This window comes from Ictidomys tridecemlineatus, chromosome 4, assembly GCF_052094955.1.
Source record: "Ictidomys tridecemlineatus isolate mIctTri1 chromosome 4, mIctTri1.hap1, whole genome shotgun sequence".
Taxonomy (NCBI): domain Eukaryota; kingdom Metazoa; phylum Chordata; class Mammalia; order Rodentia; family Sciuridae; genus Ictidomys; species Ictidomys tridecemlineatus.
Window position 1 is genome coordinate 149,073,494 of NC_135480.1, and position 21,394 is coordinate 149,094,887.

Consider the following 21,394-nt stretch of genomic DNA (forward strand, 5'->3'; position numbering starts at 1 on the left):
CAATCATTTGGAAAATATACATTATATCAGGCACTGTCCTAAATATCAAGTATCCTATTTTTCCAGGTATTTCAGAGCAAAATTTTAAATTAATTGTGGCACACAAAATTCTCCCTTTACAAGTCAACAGAAACTGCCAGAAGTGGTATCTTCCAAATCATGTATCCCTTAAAGGCAAAGACTATTCTTTACGAAGTATCCCCACTACTTTTACAATACCTAACTAAATAAACACTTGAAGTGACAGACCTGACTCTAGGACACAGGACACAGACTGGTAACACTGATTAGGCTGCTTCAGTCTACCAAAAACATTTCATGATTGGGCTACCAGCATTAATATTTAAAAAAGTAATAATAATGAAGCACATAAGAGAAAACTGAATGGTTAGATATTAAAACTGATACCTTCCATCACAACAACAAAAAAACTTGTCCAAGAAAATGGTCTCCAAAACTGCCCAAACATCTTTAGGTTGTTAATAAACTTTCTTGGCTATTAAGTCTTAAAATGTCTGCAAAACAGGTACATACCTGGTGAATTTGCCACTGAGTCAAAATGACAGTTAGCCAGGACAGCATGCTGGGCTCCATCTCTGGGTTCCAGCTTTACTACAACATTGGTGATGTTGTCATAGTAGCTTGTAAAGCCTCCCAAGAAGTCAATGCTAAAGGAGCCTGTAGGCCGTTGTACATCCACTGAAATCTTGTGAAGTCTATTACTTTGAACTTCAATCAATTTAATCTGTTCCAAAAGGTAGTGCACAGTCAGGATTTCATTTTCTGGACTTCCTGTAGTCCTGGGGCCAATGGATGTTATATGTTCAAGATAATCCCTGGAAGCAGCCAAAAGAATGATGATGACAAACACTTGTAGGCTTAAAACCAACACTTAGAACAGAGCAACTTTTCTATTACATGCCACTTCTTCCCTCAAAAAAAGCATAGTTCTTTGGTTTCTCCTATTAAAAAAAAATACTGCCTTGTTATTAAATCAAGCACTTATTTGCAAGCACTCTACCACTGAGCTACATCCCCAACCCTATAGAACAATCATTTGTAAAATTCCATCATTTTATTTTGCCTCCCAAGAGTTAATGCCTTCAGTTTTATCTACCCATCCGGCTTCCAATTTCTCTCAATCTCCATAACAAATCAATAGAAAGACAGGATCATATTCAAAATGTGTGAACACTGAAGGCTGGATAGGAGAATACAACTTCAGGGTGCCACCACTCCTAAAGGTTATTAGTTCTGGGTTTCCAATTCTAAATGGCAGAAATCAATAAGCAAAGACAATCAAGTCAAGAGGGTAAATAAGCAAAGAAAAACATTTGGTGAGGAATGGACTCAGCCTTCCTTCTGTGCACACAGGACCCAAAATCTTCAATTCAGGCCACAACAACTCTATCCTAAAGCAAAAAAAAAAAAAAAAAGTTTCAATGCATTACAAATAAGGAAAAAGAGAGGGTTAGGAGTGTTCCAGAAAGTCCCTAAAAAGCTTTCAGCACTTTGCAATCAAAACACAATGATTGTTGAAAACTGCTGACTTATGATTTTATTAACTTTCAGACACTTATTACAATACCCCCAACTTAATCACCTTTCCTAACACACCTAAAGGTCTTTTTAAAAACAAAAGGTTAAACCTTACAGTCACTAACCTAGGGCACCCCCAAAGACAATTTGAGAACTTCTGAAATTATGTGCAAAATTTCGAATGGGTTTTCCACTGAGACTCCATAGCTTTCAGATTTGGGGGCTGTAAACCTCAGAAAGAACACTACACTAGACTCTTTCAACAGTGCCCCCCCAACACACACACACACACACACACACACACACACACACAAAACTGAATTTATAGTACAGTCTGGACACATATTATTTCTTTCTCATTCATTTCATTTTAAAAGTAAGAAAGCTAATCAAGGCAAAAAGTGGAAGTTGCTCCAGAAGATGTGGATACCACTAACAACCAATCATGTGTAGGGAGAGCACATGAGTAAGTGAAAAAGGCAGCTCCACGTGTAAGTGAAAAAGGAGGCTCAATCCACCCGGCCACCCCCAATCTGTAGGTACGTACCACGAGATAAACAGGAGACCAGACAAGTCCCCATCCCGGCAGTTCAGACCCCAGAAGAAGGGCACCTAAGGCAACCCCACCCCACGTGCACCTGCGATGCGGGGACTAAACCTACGCCTCCCGCACCGGCAGGTGCACGCAGGTACCGTGCCCTGGCGCCCGGGAAGGGAACGCAAAGGGACGCGCGGGCAGTGCCGGGCGAGAGCTGCCGGTACCTGGCATGGCGCGCGTCGAACTCGCCGGGGTGCCCAGAGGTCCCCCGCAGCACGAGATGCTGCAGCGAGAGCTGTACCAGAAACCGGAGAGCCAGCAGGTAGACAGCGATCGCCACCACTGCGCGTGCCTCGGACAGCCCAGTCCACGCGCCTCGGCTAGCGCCGCCGCTACCCCCCGGGCTCCTCTTCCGCGTCCTCGGGCCTCTGGCCGCGTCTACCAAGGGCTCCTGAGCCGAGGCCTCCCTCTCCGATTGCGACGGAGACTCCAGTCCTTCCCGACGCTCGGCTCCGACGCGATGCCGCCTCACAGCAGCCGGCTCAGAGCCCCACTCCATGGCCACCAGCCTTAGCCGCCAGCCCAACAGACCCAGCCCGCGACGGCCCCGGCAGCCGCCGCTGCCGCCGCCGCCGCCGCTGCCGCCACCGCAGCGCCTCCTAGTGAGCGGACGGAAACTGCAGAGGGCCAAACTTCTTCTGATTGGCCCGTCCGGCCGCGTCGCGACCAGCTACTTTGGGCAGACCTCTGACCACCGTAGGGCAGGCCCAGACTGAGCGTGGTAGGTATTTCTTCTCCTGTATGGTTTCCCAGCCTGATGGGGAACAGAGATTTCCAAATGGAAAAACACCCATAAGTCTAGAAAAGAACAACCCCAAACAAGAGAAAAGTGAGAGAGAGAGAGAGAGAGAGAGAGAGAGAGAGAGAGAGAGAGGAGAGAGTGTGTGCTTAAAAAAGAATGACGGTGGCTTTTATGGTGCACCTGGTGGATGAGGGAAACAATGGCCCGACTTTCGTAAAGAACATTAGAACAGGCTCAGAAAAAGTAGATTCCTGACTCTTAAAATGAGTAATAGGACTCATTTTGCTTTCACATGAACGATCTAATCAGATTTTTATAACCTCGTGTCTTTTTGGAGTTCATGCTAAGAATCAAACACTGTCCCAAGTACTTTAACAGTGTCTTATTTAATTCTAAGAACCCGGAAAAGGAAATATTTCTATTTCTATTTAATACCCGAGAAACTTAGAGGTAGCAGATGAAGAATTGAAATCTAACTCCGTGGGCTTCCAAAACAGTATTTTGTTCCTCTACTATAAACGACACTCTGGAGAAGAAGATCCAAAAAAAGTTATTCGTTTTTCAGTGTCACCCTCCGTGGTAAGAAGCATAGTCTTGGTTTTAGTGTGAATCCTAGCCATTAGTCTTCTTCCCTCTTGCTTGTGCAGTGAGCCTCTCTTCTTCTTTTGTGTAGTGAGCCTCTCTGCTTCATTTGTGTTTCCCGGGCATGAGTTGATACAGTACCATGAGCCTTATCTAGAAACCAACTGGAAAAGCAGACTGCACAATTTTGACTTAATACATTTGTCAGATACAATGCACTATGGTTTTCCTCCAGCTACTTCTCAGGCTCCTCTGCCATCAGAATGCTTCTTATTCCCAGCTCTCCAGCCGCACTAGCCTCTTTCAGACTTCCTGCTTACCATCTTTTCTTCTACAACATGATCTTCTCATATGCTATTTGGATTACCTAGAATGTTTTCCTTTCCCCCATTGCCTAGTTAATTTCTAACTCAGTCCTTCAAATCTCAGTGTAAGTGAGAAACAAGGCCACATAAGCCTGGGAGAGAATGTGTAAATGGTACTTCCTCAAACAAGAATCACTTAAGAAAATTAAGCCTTTCTTGTTTCCCTTATTTGACCAGATATGCACAGGATTATTTAATGTTTCCCTCATTAGACTGTAGGTTCCATTAGGGCAGAAATCATATCTGGTTTTGCTCACTGTTGTCTGCTCTTAACACAAAATTGGCGTGTAGTATATAATCAATAAATAATTCTTTTTTTTTAAAGATAGGGTCTTACTAAGTTGCTTAGGGTCTCCCTAAGTTGCTGAGGCTGGCCTCTAATTTATGATCCTCCTACCTCAGCCTCCTGAGCTGTCAGGATTATAGATGTATGTCACTGCACCCAACAATAAATAATTCTTGAGTAAATGTATAAATGAAAACATAACAATTTTATGGAAACAACATAATTTTAGCTCTGTGAGATTCTTTCTAGTCTGTAAGCTCTGTAAAGCCAAAGACAATGTCCATCTTATTTATTCATCACCACATCCATAGTGCTTAGCTCTGTGCGTAGCCCATGTCATCACTCAATAAGTAATTATTAAATAAAGGAATGAGTATATATTGCCTTCTATGAGAACCAACTGTTTTTGCTATTTACTTCCTCTGAAACCTAGACTTTCTACCATCTTTGAAAGACCTCAAAATCAACTGTGTCCACTGTATAACAAGATGTGGAGGTTTCTGGTGCTTAAGGGAAGGTCACAAATGTCTCAAAGTCTTTTATGCTTTACTTATTTTGTGCCATCATTTGCTGAGTTGATTGGTATCAGAAATCTAGGGACAAAATAGCTATGTGATTGAGTAAATCACTTGAGCTCACTCTTTCTGAATGAATACTGCATGGTAAATGTCTCTGGCCAGACCCTATGAGAGACAGTGTGTCATAATAGAAAAAAAAAAAAAACTGGCTATTGAACTCAGATTTCTGAGTTCCTAGATCTGGTACCTTCAATACACATGGCATTATTTAAGTTATAATTTTACCTAGACCAGTTGTTCTTATCTGTGCTAATGGATATATCTGCCTTAATGGGATTCAAGGAGGATTAATCAGTATATATATATATATATATATATATATATATATATATATATATGAATAATCTCACACATAATTCTCATTAAAAGCTATTTTAGAGAATTTTCCTTAAATAATCCTTTATAAATTAGAAGTGATTTTCCTATCATGATAATCATAGAGCCCTGAGTAGTGCAGATGAAGCTATAATTGAGTTCTTTTTTTTTTTTAAGAGAGAGAGAATTTTTTTATTATTTATTTCTTTTTTAGTTCTCAGCAGACACATCTTTGTTTGTATGTGGTGCTGAGGATCGAACCCCGGCCGCACGCATGTGAGGCAAGCACGGTACCACTTGAGCCACATCCCCAGCACCTATAATTGAGTTCTTAAAAGGCAGTTTTTCTCTTAGACTTGTATATACTATGGCATTCATATTTGAATATTTTTGAGCTATCATATGTAAGATATCTACTCTGTCAGTTACTAATCAGGGTGGGGAAACAGAAGAACAAATCAATGTTCCTGCCTTCACAGAGGTTACATTCTAACAAAAGGAGTGTACATATATGTGAATAAAATGTCAGGGCTAAGTGCTATGAGGAAAATACAGCAGGAAATTGAGAATGACAGAAGCTGCTGTTGTATTTCAGTGATCAGGGAAGGTCTTTCTGAGTAGATGACATTTGAGGTAACCTGAATGAAGTGAGAAATAGGGCCACATAAGTCTGAGAGAAAATGTTCCAGGCAGAGGAAACTGAGCTGGTATGTTCAGAAGCAACACTGGGAAAGGCCTGTAACAAAAACAGACCAAGCCATGGGGCCAGTGGAAAAGAGAGGTCAGAGAAGCAGACAGGGACCAGAGCAAGGAGAGCTCCTGGTCACAGCAAGGACTTTGGCATGGTTTTGAGCAGTCAAAGTTTGTGCTCTGAGTGATGTTTCCTGAGATCACTCAGTCTCAACCCCAGGCAGAGCAGGAATGATCACACCTAGATCACAAAGGCTAACAGACCTTGATAATGTCTGGCCTTTGAAGCTTTTGAGGCCACTCCGATTTATGTGCGGAAAGATGACCACAGTGTATTGAAATGCAGGCTCTAGTTCCCATGTATCAAATTGCTGAAAAAGACAAGATGGATGCCCCATAAGGTAAGCTATTGATCACTGGGGCTAAATCCATTCATGTAGTTTGTCAGACAAGTATGTGTTTCTTGTGTGTCCCTTCATGACAAAGTGAAAGCTAGAGTGACCAATAGGCATAGAGATGCCCCATGACCCTTCTCTCTCACCATTTCTTGGATATTTCCTAGTAAATTAGCCAAAATGAGTGGAAGGGCATGTGACCTGTCAGGATTCAGATGAATTGCCAGCCTCTGGCTCCCACACAGGCCATTCCAAAGTAGATGTGCCTTAGAAGGAAACCACAGCCTACATTTCTCCTTTCTTGGAAGAGGGCCTATCAGGGCAGGGGTGAAGTTCCCTGGTACTGAGGCCTTTTACCTGATGTACATTGACATTGAAATTAAGTGAGGTTCCAGGACAAAGGTGAGAAGAGAGTCGAAACTAAATGCAAAAGACAGAAGCAGATGTCAAAACCTGAAAGACAGCGAGTCAAAAAATTAAAAAAACAAGAAGAGCAAGGGTTACAAATGCAAATAAGATCTTGTATAAATATTGTAGAGAGGTTCTGTTGCCCGTAGCTGGGTTTAATGTGCTCACTTAGGTAGAATAAGGGTGGGCCAGTTTGGTTTAAAGGACCAGGAATGGAGCTAAGGTTCAGGGAACACCATTAGTTTTTTGGTTGGTTGGTTGGTTGGTTGGTTTAGATCCATTAATGCTAAAGCTGAGGCCTCAGGATGCTACTAGACAATTAATATTCCTAACTATGAATCTCTAAATTTTTAATATCTGGTGAAAATGGTCAACTACAGGGCATACCCCAACATGTCAGACTGCCTAGGAACATCAGGAAAGGGTATTTCAAATGGCACAGAAGCCAGATATGCAAATCTGACTTCTCTTTAGAAGTTTGCTACCTGCCCCTCATGAGCTGAGCTGTCCATAAGCTGTCCTAAGACAGCATACCACCCTTACCTCCCCTGCAAACCTGAGTTGGACCCCTGCTGTCTAGTTCCCTGTATCTAGGGAGGCAAAAAGAGTTAGGAAGCAAGTCCAGCTGTGTCTCACTGAACCTGTCACAGCCAGTTTTCTCTTTCCATGGTCAATTAGAAAAGATATTCTCTAGTATATTGATTTTAAAATCAGCATACTAAGTGATGCAGCCACATAAATGTTTATAGCAGCTCAACTCATAATAGCCAAGCTATGGAACCAACCTAGATGCCCCTCAACAAATGAATGGATTTTAAAAAAAATGTGGTGTATATACACAATGGAATATTACTCAGCCTTAAAGAAGAATGAAATTATGGCATTTGCCCGTAAATGGATGGAACTGGAGAACATTTTGTTAAGTGAAATAAGCCAAACTCAGAAAGTCAAAGGCCATATATTTTCTCTCACATGTGGAAGCTAGAGAGGAAAAATGCAAAAGGATGTTCATCTATAAAAGTCAAATATATGGAAATGACTTTAGCATAGAAGGAGAAAGAAAAGGTCAAATTATAGTACATTCAGAGTTTGGAATATCATGTAGAATTAAATGCCATATTACCAAAGTCTGGTACAAAATTGAATAGATAAGGGTATACTATATAAATAATAAATATGTAGAAGGTAATTCACTGGACAATGCCAGTAGTTATCTCTGTAGGATTCTTCCTCCTCTTTATTCATTTCTCTCTTTTCCCCCTTTCCTACTATGAGTTCAGTAGAAGCCAGGGACCTGTGTTCAGGCTCTAGCAGCTCTGTGCCTAGGAAAGCACTTGTCTATTGAGCACTGTCATTTTAATCTTTAGACAGTTTATAAATTAGGCCCTACATGGATGTGATACGACAGGGGAGCAAAGTGTCAAAAAGTTGATCTCTGGTTTTGGTTTTTCTCAAAGAACTCTTTTTCTTTCTTTCTTTCTTTCTTTCTTTCTGGGGCTGGGAATCAAACCCAGACCCTGGTACATGCTAAGTAAATACTCTACTGCCAAACTACATCCCAGCTCCAAGCACATTTCCACTAAAAAGCTTAGGGGGAAAGATTCAGTAATTAATCGATTGCTGAACCAACAAATTTTTGAAAGAGTTTTCACTTAATTATCATTTCTTAAACTCAGCCTGTGACATGAGAGAAGAGTCAGTGCACATGTTTTTGAATGGCTTTAGATTTTGAATTTTCTTTTTCTCCTTCATAGAACCCAGGACGTGAAGGTTTCTGGGGACTTATTTCAAGGCCACACACTGAGGGCTTTGTTTGCTTTCTCCACTGGGCTGCAGGAGCAGGTGACTTAGGACAAAAGGGTATGACTCAGCTGTTTGAGGGCTGGGGAAGCTGACTCATGTGAATTTGCTCCATGCTGAAACTGGCTGTTTCAGTCTATTAAAACATTCATGAGGGTATGCATTGCCAGAGCTCAAAGCATTTAGGAGTGCAGATCCAGCCCCATCTCTTCCCCACCCCCATTCTAAATAGTTAAGCACTTCATGCACCACCAGGAACCCCATTCCTAGGCTCTACCCAGGACTGGTTTCACTTGACCTATGAGCTGTGACCTTCTTTGGGTCCTTGCTGGCCCAAAATAGCCTCTGCAGCTGTTGCTTTTCCAAAGAGGAAAGAAACAACAGTGGATCTTGTATGAAACTGACAAATGTCTTTCAAAATGTGGTCTGAGGCCAGATGTGGCAATGTACACCTATAATCCCAGGAACTCCAGAGGCTGGGGCAGGAGGATCCAAAGCTCAAGGACAGCCTCAGCAATTTAGCAAGACCCTCATCAATTTAGGAAGAACCTCTCTCTAAATAAAAAATTTAAAAAAAAATTAGCAAAGTAGCTCATTGATAAAGTACCTCTGGATTCAATTCCAAGTATGAAAATAAATAAGTAAATAACTATAGTCTGAGGACCACATAACATGAGAAACACCTGGGGACCTGCAGAAAATCACCTTCCTGTGCTCCACCTACTGCAGCAGACTCTCTGCAGGTAGGGTCCTATAACCTGTGATTCGTATGCAGGCTAAAATGGCAAACCATGGTGTCATCAAAGGTCTTCTTCTACATCTATTACACATCTGGCACAGAGGCAACTATGGTGGAACCTGGGCCAGATCCTTCCTTCAACTTTATGAATGGCAGGTCTGCATTGCCATCTTCCCATCTTCTCCCTTCCTGTGCATCCCCCATTCCCATCCCCATCCCCAATGGCCAGAACCATGTAGTACCTTGTCACACGTGTTGTAAAACAGATATATCATACAGTGGTTCACAGGATGGGCTCCGCCCTAAAACTACTTTAGTATGTTTTGCTCTATGACTAACCTGCTATGTAACCACTGGTAAATTATTTAACTGTGCTGTGCTTCAATTTCCCCATCTGAGAGTGGGGCTACTAGGCCCTATACCAGGAGACCTGCGTAAAGCTCAGGATGTGTTTGTTCATTGCTATTATTCTGTTATTCTGTGGTTGGCATCTTCATCTGCATGGCAGTTAGGAAACTGCATGGCTTTAGGGAATATACCATCTTCCAATGTTCCAACCCCTCCACAGTTGGCTTGGTGTAGGTATAAAGAAATAGTCCTCTTACACTGACCTAATTTTTTTTTTTTTTTTTTTGGCACCAGGGACTAAACCCAGAAGCGCTTAACCCTGAACCACATCCCTAACCCTTTTTTATTTTTTATTTTGAGGCAGGGTCTTGCTAAGTGCTTAGGTCCTCTCTAAATTGCTGAGGCTGGCTTTGAACTTGTTATCCTCCTGCCTCAGCCTCCAAGCTGCTGGGAATATAGGTGTACACCACTACACCATGCACACCAATCTAATTTAAAGTTGCCAAAAGGCAACTTGCAGCATAAACTTGAGGGAAATTTAACTTGCATATTTACTTTAAGTAAGGCAACCACTTAATTGTTAAGTGTTTCTTCCTACTCTACTTTCTCTACTCCTGGAAATAGTTTTATGTCCCTACCTGTGTATATCTCTTTAAAACTACTTTCTTGGTGAGAGGCCTTGTAAATAGAGAACCTGCTTTCCTCTGTCATTTCAAGTCTTAATTCCCTTTGGTATATTAGCAATCAATGAGCAAAAAGCCAGAAGTATCAAGAATAGATTCTCTGTTTTTTAATTAAAACTTTTTTAATTAAAACAATATCATTCAGCCATTAGAAGGGATGAAGTTCTGATACATGCTATAAGGAGGATGAGCTTTGAAAACATTAAAAAGAGTAAAAGAAACTAGACAAGAAAGGTTACATATTGTCTGATTCTGTTCATATGAAATACCCAAGTAAATCCACAGAGATGGTAGTTACCAGGGACAGGGAGGAAGGGAAAAAAGAATCAATTGCTTAACAAGAATGAGGACTCCTTTGAGGTAATGAAAATACTTTGGAACTAGATAGAGTTAGTGGTCTGTGTAGCACTAAAATGTACTAAATACTTCTAAATTGTTTACTTTTAAAATTTTATATTAGGTAAATTTCACCTTAAAAACTTTATTCACTATATAGTGTGCATAGCTGACTGTAGTAGGTAGAATTTTTAAATAATTCTTAGTTTCAGAGACAGAAACTTACCCAAGTTTAGTGTCAATAAAGCAATTTGCTACTCTGTTGCTATTGTCATAAACTGTAATGATAATAAATGCCTTGGGCTTCAGTAGCCTCCTACTGTCAAACAATTCAAAGTACCTACTAAATTAGAATTTTCACCCTTAGTTTTTTAAAGAAAAAATCAAAAAACAGATCTGTGACAGGTATTCTGAGTCTTTAGAAAAGTCAAAGAAAATGGCTTACTTCATAGCCTAAAGTTTTTTAACTATTTTCCCCCTGACTCCTCCACGGTTCCAGCATCCTAACCAGAGGAAAAGTGAATCTGTGAGATCCTGCAAGGTTGGGAGACTGAATTGAGAGATTCAGAAACAAAAGTCCAAGTTTTTCTTGTTGTGTCAGCAAAGTAATCGGGAAACCGAACAAAGCATTTACCAATCATTTCCTGAAATGGACAGAAAAGGTAAGAGAATAAAGCAGGTCAGTTTAGGGTGGTGAGGACAGGTGGGTTGACTGTGTGTGTGTGAACTTTGTAGAATTTGGGACTTATAGGAACCAGAACTTCTATTTTTTTTCCCAAGAAATGACAGTAATATAGATATGTATGTGAAACCTTTTGCTCTGTTAGTGTTGGAAACTAATTTTAAAAGAGAAAACCATTGCAAGTGCCAAATAAAACAGATCTGCAAACTGGATCCCACCCACCAGCAGCCAGTTTAAAACCTCTGAGCCCTCACCTTTAAGCCCTCAAGGACACACTTGCTAAAGAGAAAATATTTCTGTGTATGAGAATCAGGTTATAGGCGGGATTCTTATCGCTGGATTTGGGGGAAAGTTTACCGGCTAGAATTTATCAGATACAGTTAGCCAGGTCTCTTTCTCTTCCTCCTCCAGGTAGGTATGAAGGTGAGTCTTGCCAAATGCCTCATTCCCCTCCCCGATCTGTGGCACTGTTTGGTGTATTTTAAATGAACAATGATTGAGTAGGACGGCCCTTTCTGACATTTGTGCTGATGCAGAGCTAAAGATTTCTATGTGCAATGAATGTTCTGAAATGGATTATTCCCTCTCATCCCCATCCCTAAACACTGACAGGATAGAACACACTGGGTCCCTGAAATTGAAGCACAGAGTTACAGCTCCATCCCATCCCCCTAGACTTGGGGCTAAGCCTGAAATAAGCAGCTGTATTTACTCATCTTGTGTGTCCTGTGGGGAGGAAGGAAGGGAACAGGAGAAGAGTGCAGGGGCCTAGAATAAAGCCAGCAACTATGGAGAACAAGGAGCACTTCTCTACCCAGGGGACAATCCTGGTAGCAAAGACTCTCAATTTGAGGTGTAATCTGTAAACTCTGAAGGCATTGCTGAGAAGTGAAACTCAATCAAACCTACACATCAGTTCCTGTCTTAAGAAAAAACCTTCCTTCTTAGGAAGGACGATTAGACTTCTTAAGATTAGACCTCCTATCTTACAAGACACTGGCATCCTAAATCCTGAGATTTCCTTCCTAAATTCTTCCAGCCCTTTCTGCCCAGTCTCAGATATAAGTGGCCAAGTAGTCACAGGTTTCCCAGCAGGGGAAATAAAACTCAGCTGAGAGAGCTAAAGAGCAATCTCTACTGCCAACCTTCTGAGACTTGTCAAAGAGCCACTGGGTCAGTCTAAAAGGACTCTCCTAGAACAAGCCTGGGCATACAATCTACAGTCCCATCCCCTTCTAAGAATGGGTGGATTTTTCAACTTTATCAGACTTGCAGAAAACCATGAATATATTCCAAGTTTACACTCAAGACTTCTGGTGGGATCAACCCAGCTCTTCCAAAGACACCATTCTTTACAGAGATAACAATCAACAAATACCACATTCTTCCCAACTGGCCTATCATAAATTAGGGCCGGTTTGAGTATGTTGGCCTTTGGATCTCCTCTGAAGTGTAAAACATATTCTGGCCCCTGCTGGGGGTATAGGTATGTTTCCTGCCAACAAGACCAGGGATGCCCTCCCCTGCCACCCCTTTCTTTGAATTTTAAACTTGTTCTTGCTAGGTCTTAAAACTTTGGCTTGGTGTTTTCATCAGGCAAATTTCAGGGTTCTTTTTTGTTGTGGTGGTTTTAATTGTTTTTTAATCATTGTTTATTTTTGAATTTTTAATGCCTCTGACCTGGGAGCCTGAAAGATTTTGACAATTCTTGTGCTTTTAAAAATGATGTTTCTTAATGTTTAAGGGGTGGAGATGAGAATGTAGAAAAAGCAAGAAAGTGAGAGAATAACTTTTCCAAGTTAATTATCTATTCTCTTTTCTCTGCCCAAACTAACCCCAATTGATTGATTATCTGGGCTATTTTGACTCCTTATCTTCCTTTCCTCCCTTTGCTGCCAATATGTCTTGCTATTGCTGCCACAGATTCTCATAATTGAGGGGAAGGAAGAACAAATTGCTTCTCTTTGATTACCCCAAAGAGAAGTTGCAGGCTCTCCTAAAGAAAACAATGAAGTCAGATCCAACTTCTTAGGAAAACATGCTCTGCTACGGACTTTTGTGAGGAAACTTCCTGGAGTAGAGTCTTTGCTAAAGTGACCAGATACCAGCATGAGAACCTTCAAGGGAAAATGAAGAGGACTGAGGAGTTCTGAACCTATAAAACCAGTTACCTGTAGGGGGAAGTTCTGAAAGGAGAGAGGAAATGAGTGGAACTCTGTTGCTTGGGCCCTGACCATGTTTTGCAGGGAGAAGGGAAGTGAAGGAGCCACTTGAGAGTATCAGTCAGGCCTGGATGATCAAATGTGACCAAACTGTACTTTTTAAACCTGGTTGTACACAGGAACTACCTGAGATCTGAGGCTGGAGAAGAGGTGGGAAAAAATGTGGCATTTCTGACAGACTCCCTGAGGACACTCATGCTCTTCTTTACCACACTAGCTAGCCACACTTTGTGAAGTAAGATGGTAGAGTTTGGGAGAAACTAGGAATAGTTCAAAAGTGAGGCAGGAGGCATTAAGGCTACAGATGGACAGTCTTATAGGGAGACAGTCAAAAGCAGAACAGGATCTGGGTTCAAATCCTACCTGTGTCATTAATTTTCTGTGTGACCTTAAGAAAGTCTATCTCCCTATAAGACTGTCCATCTGTCTCCCTATAAGACTGTCCATCCCTCTGAGCTAGTTTCCTTATCTGTAAACACAGATTTAAAAAGCCTATCAACCGGGCTGGGGATGTGGCTCAAGCGGTAGCGCGTTCGTCTGGCGTGCGTGCGGCCCGGGTTCGATCCTCAGCACCACATACCAACAACGATGTTGTGTCCGCCAATAACTAAAAAATAAATATTAAAAATTCTCTCTCTCTCTCCCTCTATCACTCTCTCTTTTAAAAAAAAAGCCTATCAACCATTTCAAAGGATTATTGTGAGAATTAAATAAAATATATAGAGAGATGCTCTTTAAAGTTACCAAAGAACTTAGCAAATTTAATCAATGGTATATCAGATATTTCCTTCTGGGTAACAGTGCAAAGTTTCACCTGCATATGAGTAATAGTTACATGTAACTACATTTCCCAAGGAACTGGGTGAGCAGGTAAGAAGAAGAACCTATATTTATTTCCTTATCTTTCAAAGCTTTATGACTAGTCCATATTCCTGAGATTTTGCCAATCTTCTGGTTCAACATCAGTCATTTCACTTGTTTTATAGGATGACTATTCCTCCCATTTGGACTAATTCACATTTCACCTATACCCTTGGGCAGAATAGTTGGTTTTCCTGTTGGACGTGGAACGAGAGGCCCTTTATTTGAGAAACTCTAAATGAAAGGCTTTGAAGATGCACTGTAGATACATACAGCCTCCTGTATTTTTTTTGCTTCAAGGGGCATGACAGCCTCCCTCCCAGCAGACTCAGCATATTCTCATCTGCATCTGCTCAACAGAACACAAAGACATCTCACTGGCAGCCCTCAGCTACCAAGAAGTCCAGGAATGGAGGGAAGGAACTCTGAAATGTGGAATTTGCTATTTAATTCATATTACATCTAGAAAAATGTTTATTTTTATTTTGAAGGGGTTTGTGATCATTTGTTTGGCTTTGTTGGTAGTGCTGGGATTAAAACCTAGGCCTGATGCATGCTAGGCAAGAAAGTGCTCTGCCACTGAGTTTCACTATCTTTCCAATTCTTATAACTAAACTAAAAGATCTCTATAAAACATCACTCTTCAATGTACTACCTTAATTAGAGGACTTCTGTGAACAATTACTTAATGTCTTTTGAGGATTAGGGTTTTGCAACATTGTTTTTTGAAGATTAGGGTTTTGCAACGTCTGAGTTATCATCCTGAACATTTACACTTAACACAAGAACGCTAGGATGTCAGCCAAAGGAACTTTCAGACATGATTAACTTATGGTCCGTAAAATAGAGATATTATCCTGGATTATATCTAAGGGTGTCTAATATGAACAAAGGATTCTCCTAAGGGAAAGCAGGAGGTAAGGGAGCCGGAGATGATGGAAGCAGAGGCTGGGTGATGTAGGACCACAGGTCAGACAGCCTCTTGGAGCTGGAAAGAGAAGCAAAGGGATTTCCTAGGACCTCCAGAAAAAAATAAGCTCTGTCAAGCTATTTTAGACTTCTGACCTCCAGAACTGCAAGATGATAGATCTATGTTGTTTTAAACCACTAAGCTTGTGGTGATTTCTTTGCACAGTCATGGGAAACTCATATGCATCCTGATATAAGTAGTAACAGAAAGAAAAAAAGCATCAGTAGTTGTCTCGGTGATTCATTTCTATGTTGCTTTTAGACATTTCTGATTTTCCATGTGGATTTAGGGAAGTGTAATTATTTTCTTAGTGTTCAGTACCTGAACTCAACCACTGAGCTGAATGACCTCTCTCCACTTCCACCCTACAAAAGGCCTCTTGTTTAAAGGTTGTTCATAGCCAGAATTCTGGTTTAACAGTTTTACAATCAGAGCTTCACAGCCTATTGGAGAGATAAAGAACCTTAGAGATAATCATTCAGTCTATCATTTTACGGCTGAGGAACCTGGTCTTGGGTGGAGAACTGACTTGGCTAAGGCACACAATGCACTCAACCTAACCTGGCCCAGTCCTTGCTCTGCCCAGTTCCCTTATCTTAGCACTTGGTGCTGTTTTATGTACTCTAATTGGACATTTCACATAAGCAAGGTCATGGTTTGGTTACTATTCAGAAGGTGCTATTTGTAGATAATCTCTCATATCACCAAAATGATATCCAGACTTCAGTAAATTGCCCTTCCTTCGTTAAGAAAACCCATGCTGTTATAATAAGTTTATTTCAGAGCTACACATGTCATAAGAATATTGTTCTCCTATAGCACTGTTTTAGCATGTTGGGCTCTTATAGAAGAGTTTATGCTGGCAGTGGTAAATTTCACCATCTTCCAGTTGGATCTCATAAATCTACCCACATTTTGACACGAGATAGTAGAAACTAGGCCAAAGGGCACTCTTGTGCCAGGCCCCAAACTCACATACTTCACTGCTCTCAGCAAATAGACTGAAATTAATGAACCTAGAAGTCCAGGATATCCAAAATAGGTCTGTGGATTTCAGTCCTTCTCCCTGAACACACATACACATGTGCACACACCTCAAGTAAGAATGCATATCTGGTGCCACAAACATATTTAATCCTTTCTAATCTGATTTGCCAAATATGAGCTCATTTTCAATCTAGTTAGGTGCCTATTGTGTACAAAGCACTGACCTACATGGCAGGGATACAAAAATTAACAGGCCCCCATCCCCTTGGAACTCGCATTTGAGTTGTATTTTTTTGTCATGGGGATCAAACCCAGGGTCTCCTACATGTTAGGCAACTGCTCTACCACTGAGCTACATCCCCAGCCCTGCCCCCATTCTAGTTAGGAATCAACCAGAAATCTTTACAACCATCTAGGATGTAGAGTACAGCAGAATATTTCTCCAACCATTTTACCAGCAAGGAAACAAAATCAAAGTACTTAACAGGCCAAAAGATCCCATGGCCCACTGTGGTCAGATCAGACTGGTGCCCAGTCTCCTTTACACTTTGTGGACTCTTGTGTCTGTGGGTCAGCTGCGTCAGAATTTCCTAGAGTTCTTGTTTAAAATATGGAATTCCTGGCTCCAGGTAGCAGGAAAGACTAGGAGGTGGAGTGCTGAGGAATGGGAACATTGAACAAGTTGCTCAAGTGACTCTGATCAACAGTCAAGCTCTGTAGATCGTAGAGTATGCCCAGCTGTCACTCATTCTCTACTCTCATTGTACATACAATTCGATGGAGCATTAAGACAAAATAAAGAATCCCTGGGCCCATTCCCACTGGTCTGTATTCCATTAATCTGGGTGGTACCCAGACAGTTATATAAGTTAAGAAGTTCCCCCAAATAATTCTAATGTGCAGTCAAAATTGGAAATCCATGGCCAATGTGAATAGGAACAAATACTATACCCCCCAAACAGGGTAACCCCTAAGTAAATCAGCCCAATTTTCTGTCTATGAGAAGGTAGTGCAGGGCTCAGGAGAGGGGAAAATGAGGAGGAGCAAGGCTGGGTCCCCCTAGAACCCCAGAGCATTGGATCAGCGACTTCTTCCTCAAATCAACTGGGGAAAAAGCACCCAAACCCCAAAGGCCTCCCTGAATGTGTTCTAACTCTTTTAGGTCCCTAAGGACTTGTCTTCGACATCTCTCTGCTGAGCAAAGCCTAAATTGTGGACAAGTGAATCCTGTCATTGATTTGTTCTTAGCTGTGTATGGTAAAGCTCAGAGCCAAATCTGAGGCTTGCTTTTAGAGCTACACAGTGCCTTATGGCATGGTATACATTTTATATGACTGTATATCTGGGCCACATCTTATTTTCCTTCCATAGTTTTTCTTTCATTTTTTTTCTGTTTACCTCTTTTTTTTTTTTTGCCAGACAAATGTTCTTTTCATTTATTCTGACATGCTATAATAGAATAAATAAAAGACATCATTAATATGCTTTTTTTTTTTTCCTTCTTGGGTCAGAGAATGAAAAGGAGCTCACAAATAAGATTGAGAGAGGAAGCCCATAGGCACAATCTTCAGAAATAGGCAGGGACGAATGCATTAGAGATCATGTGACCTTTACACAGCCTGTGGAATTATGGTCTCTGAAGGTGAATCCATCTGCTTCTAGCTATTTCCCAAGGATTTTACGGAACCTCCTTTTATAGTCAAGCCCTTTAATGTTTTCTCTAAACCAGACAGGCTGTTAAGTTTGTGGTAGTAGGAGTTACAATATCAAAGCCTGGCAGCTGCAATACTAGGTATGGTGACTATGACTCATCAAAAACAGAAAAAAAAAAAAAAAAAGCTGGGAACAGAGCTCAGTGGTAGAGCACTTGCCTCCAATGTCTGAAGCCCTGGGTTCCATCCCCAGCACTGGGAGAAAAAATCCTTTTCTCCTCTCGCTCTCTCACACTCACAGCCGTGTTAAATTCCAAGATGCTAACTAAATTTCTGTGATAGATATGCTATTTTTTAAAAAATACAAAACTGCATAGAAAATGCAGAATCCTAAGGATAATCTAGTCACTAAGTTTTTTCTTAAGTCTTCACTTTAGATGTTGTTATTCCTGGTACATCCTTCTGTCAATTAAAAGTCAAGAGGTAAACTTGGGTGGGAACTTCTCTGGTATCCCCAATAAAACTGCAAGGTCTTTCATGTGCTCAAACACTGGAATGTTCACTTGCTACCATATCAGCAAGAAGCTAATCATTTTTAAAATGTTTTAAACAAAAACTTGCAAATCCCAGGGGCAACTATTAATTTTTTAGCTTTGTTTATATGTATATTAATAAGAAATTTGCTTTTTAAAACTTTTTTTGGTAGTTGTGTATGGACAGAATTCTTTTATTTATTTTTATGTGGTGCTAAGGATGAACCCAGTGCCTAATACATGCTAGGTAAGCACTCTGCCATTGAGCTACAGCCTCAGCCCTCAAATTTGCTTTTTGAAATCAGGGAAGATATAGAAACATTAATAAAGTAATAAGCAATTCCATTCAGAACCCTAAGACAGGGATGAAAATTATTTCTTTTTCAAATCTACAGGGCCATCTCAACTATTGGTTTTGATAGGGGACAGATAGATGCAAATGGTGGAACCCAAGCTTAAGGGAATAATTCTATCTAATGGGCCCATTGTGCTAATGTTCAAGAAGCAATTTACCTGCAGTCCTGCCTGGCTTAAGTAGACAGGATACGTCACGTTCCTCAGCAAACCACCTGTTATCTGCAGGAGAAATATAGGTCCAAAACAATGTCAATAAGAGGAAACCAATTTATCCTGAAGGGGAAGACTTTTGTGAACTTTTTCACAAACCAAATCGCAAATCCCTTCTTCACAGACCAGACCCATTTATTTATGGAGAAAAGGATAAATTCCTCCTAACCACAAAATTTGTAAGAATTTATAGTTAATAATGTAATTAGAACGAAGTAGGGACTTGAAAGTCTGATGTCATCCTTCTGTCAATTAAAAGTCAGGAGGTAAACTTGGGTGGGAAACTTCTCTGGGATCCCCGATAAAACTGGAATGCAGGAAAGGCATGCCATCCCTCTCCTCTCTGAGAGGACCCACTCTCTCCCTTGAGAGTATCCCCTTTCCCTTGTCCTATCCCTTCAGTAAACTCATGCCTGTTACTCTAAGCAACATGTCTAAAGTCTTTCTGACTTGAATACAAGAATTGAGATTTGAAGAATAAATGGTTTTCATGCTGCTTTTGTTTCTGGGAAGATCCCAGTCTATAACAGTTCTTCCCACTGTGGTAGGGAGAAAATATCCTTTTTTTCTACTCTCTTAGGTTCAGTGGACTGGGACCTAAGAATTAAACTGATAAAAGACAAATTAACAGGGGAAAAGGCATCCATATGGATATTAATATCATTACATACATGGCAGTTCCATAGAAAAGTGAAAACCCAAGGAAGCGTTAGATTTGAGGGCTGTTAGATTTCCTCTTGCCCTGTGGCTGAGCTTACAGAAGCCTGGCATTTTAGTGTTGAGCTTCCAGAATAGCCATGTGTATTCTAGAAGGTACCATGCTCCACTGGTTAAGAAACGCTACACCTAGATTGGGTGCAAAGGATTCTGTGCTCCACGTTGTATGTGTTCCCAGGTGTGGCTCAGCCTAGAGGAAAAAAGGCCAGGAGAATTAAAATGGGAATTCAGCAGGTGGGAGTTAGAGGCCCTGGAAAGGGTCCTGAACACTGCCCCATGCCCACCTTCCCAATCCCATACCCACCAGTACTTCAAAAAGTGGCCTCAAACCTGAGTGTGCATAGGAATCACTAGAAAAGCTTATGAAAGACACAATTCAGAGATTCAGATTTAGTAAATGTAGGATGCCCAGCAATTTGCATTTTAATAGGCTCTTAAGAGGTGACCCTGCTGCTGATCAGGGGCCCTATCAAGAAGCTCAATCCTAGGGTTACCACTGTTCATCCTCCAGGGGAGCAAGAGTGTAGTGATGGGAGAAAGGAGTTGTAGTGATGAAGTTTCACTGGGAATGGGTGGGAAGAGAGGAGACCATGCTTGTGTCTGTTGTGTAGGTGCTAGAAAGAACACAGCTGAAGTTTTCCATAAACTGTGTTAGTTAGGATTCTGGCTGGAAACAGATGGTGCCTTTTTAGAGGGGGTAAGACAGGAGTCTCAATAAAGGGACTGTTTACAAAGGTGTGGGCAGAATGCAGGGAAACCAGCAAGAGATGATGAATCATTTGGGGCTAGCAACAGTAGGAGCCTATTATCACCTCTGGGCCTACAGGGACTCAAGATGGAGCAGATTACAAGAATACCAAGATGATAGCTGTAGTTCCAGAGAAGCAGCACAATAGGAGTTGATGGCTTTTGGTGGCTGGATGGAGGTAAGCTCATGTCAACTCATTATATAGAATATTCCTGGGCAATAAGTACAGTTAATTCTCATTCTTTACAGTAGTTGTGTTTTATCAAGTCATTGTAAACACTGAATTATTGAATACTGAACCATTGTTCTTATGGGAAACACATGATTAGGTTCCTGTGAGTTTCTGGTCTCATTGATATATAACCTATCAATATATAACTTTTGTTTCATATATTTTTATGCTTTAAGATACTTTGATATATATTATCAAGTAACTAACTTTGAGTTCCTGTCCCTCACACTATAATGCATGCCTAAATGTAGTTTATCTAACACATATATCTTCTATGTGGGCACATCATGGCCCTCTTGGATTTAGAAACTCTGGCAGCACTTCAGAAACCAGTACACCCTTGGGGACCATTTTAAACGTCAAAATCACCAATGAAAAGCACAAAATGTGGCAGTAAGTAGATCTTAGAGTAATTCTTTGCAAAATGAGAGCTTAAACAAGAAAACAGAGTGTTGGCTGTTCAGTCTCAGCTGGGAACATGCCTATGAGATGACTCCAATTTTTCAGGGCTATGTGCATGTCTATCCCCAAAGCACCCTGAGTAGCACTGATTTTAGGATTACTAAGATTTTAGAAAGTGGGAAAATTCACAAATACAGAATCCACAAATGATGAAGATCAACTATTCCTAGACTTCACTCTTCTCCCTCCCTGGTAATCTACTGGTGCCTCCTATTGACTGAACCCAATCAGAGAGCACAAGAGCCTGTTGGTGCAGACTGGTAAAGGTCAACTTCCTGAGCACTGAGCAAATGGTCAAGAGTAGAGTGGAGATCTACAAAATATTTGGCATATCCTCCCCTGTTATTTGTAGAATTG

At 41.0% G+C, this 21,394-nt stretch overlaps 1 protein-coding gene across 4 annotated transcripts in view; it reads right to left on the reverse strand.

Annotated features, from left to right (window-relative positions):
• Nucleotides 1–2,754, reverse strand: part of Ermp1 (endoplasmic reticulum metallopeptidase 1) — a 73,628-nt gene extending 70,874 nt beyond the window's left edge. For 2 of the 4 annotated variants that reach the window (XR_013438115.1, XR_002484251.3), the window contains exons 1-2: nucleotides 2,302–2,753; nucleotides 535–836 (exon numbers count right to left, since the gene is read on the reverse strand). Coding sequence is in view for 2 of the 4 variants with exons in the window: in XM_005327961.5 (XP_005328018.2) it covers nucleotides 535–836; nucleotides 2,302–2,636 (637 nt within the window). In the remaining 2 variants the exon portion in view is untranslated. Of the gene's footprint in view, nucleotides 1–534; nucleotides 837–2,301 lie in introns of all 4 variants that reach the window. The other 2 variants (XM_005327961.5, XM_078047615.1) reach the window with 2 other exon arrangements.
• Nucleotides 2,755–21,394: the final 18,640 nt, after the last annotated feature.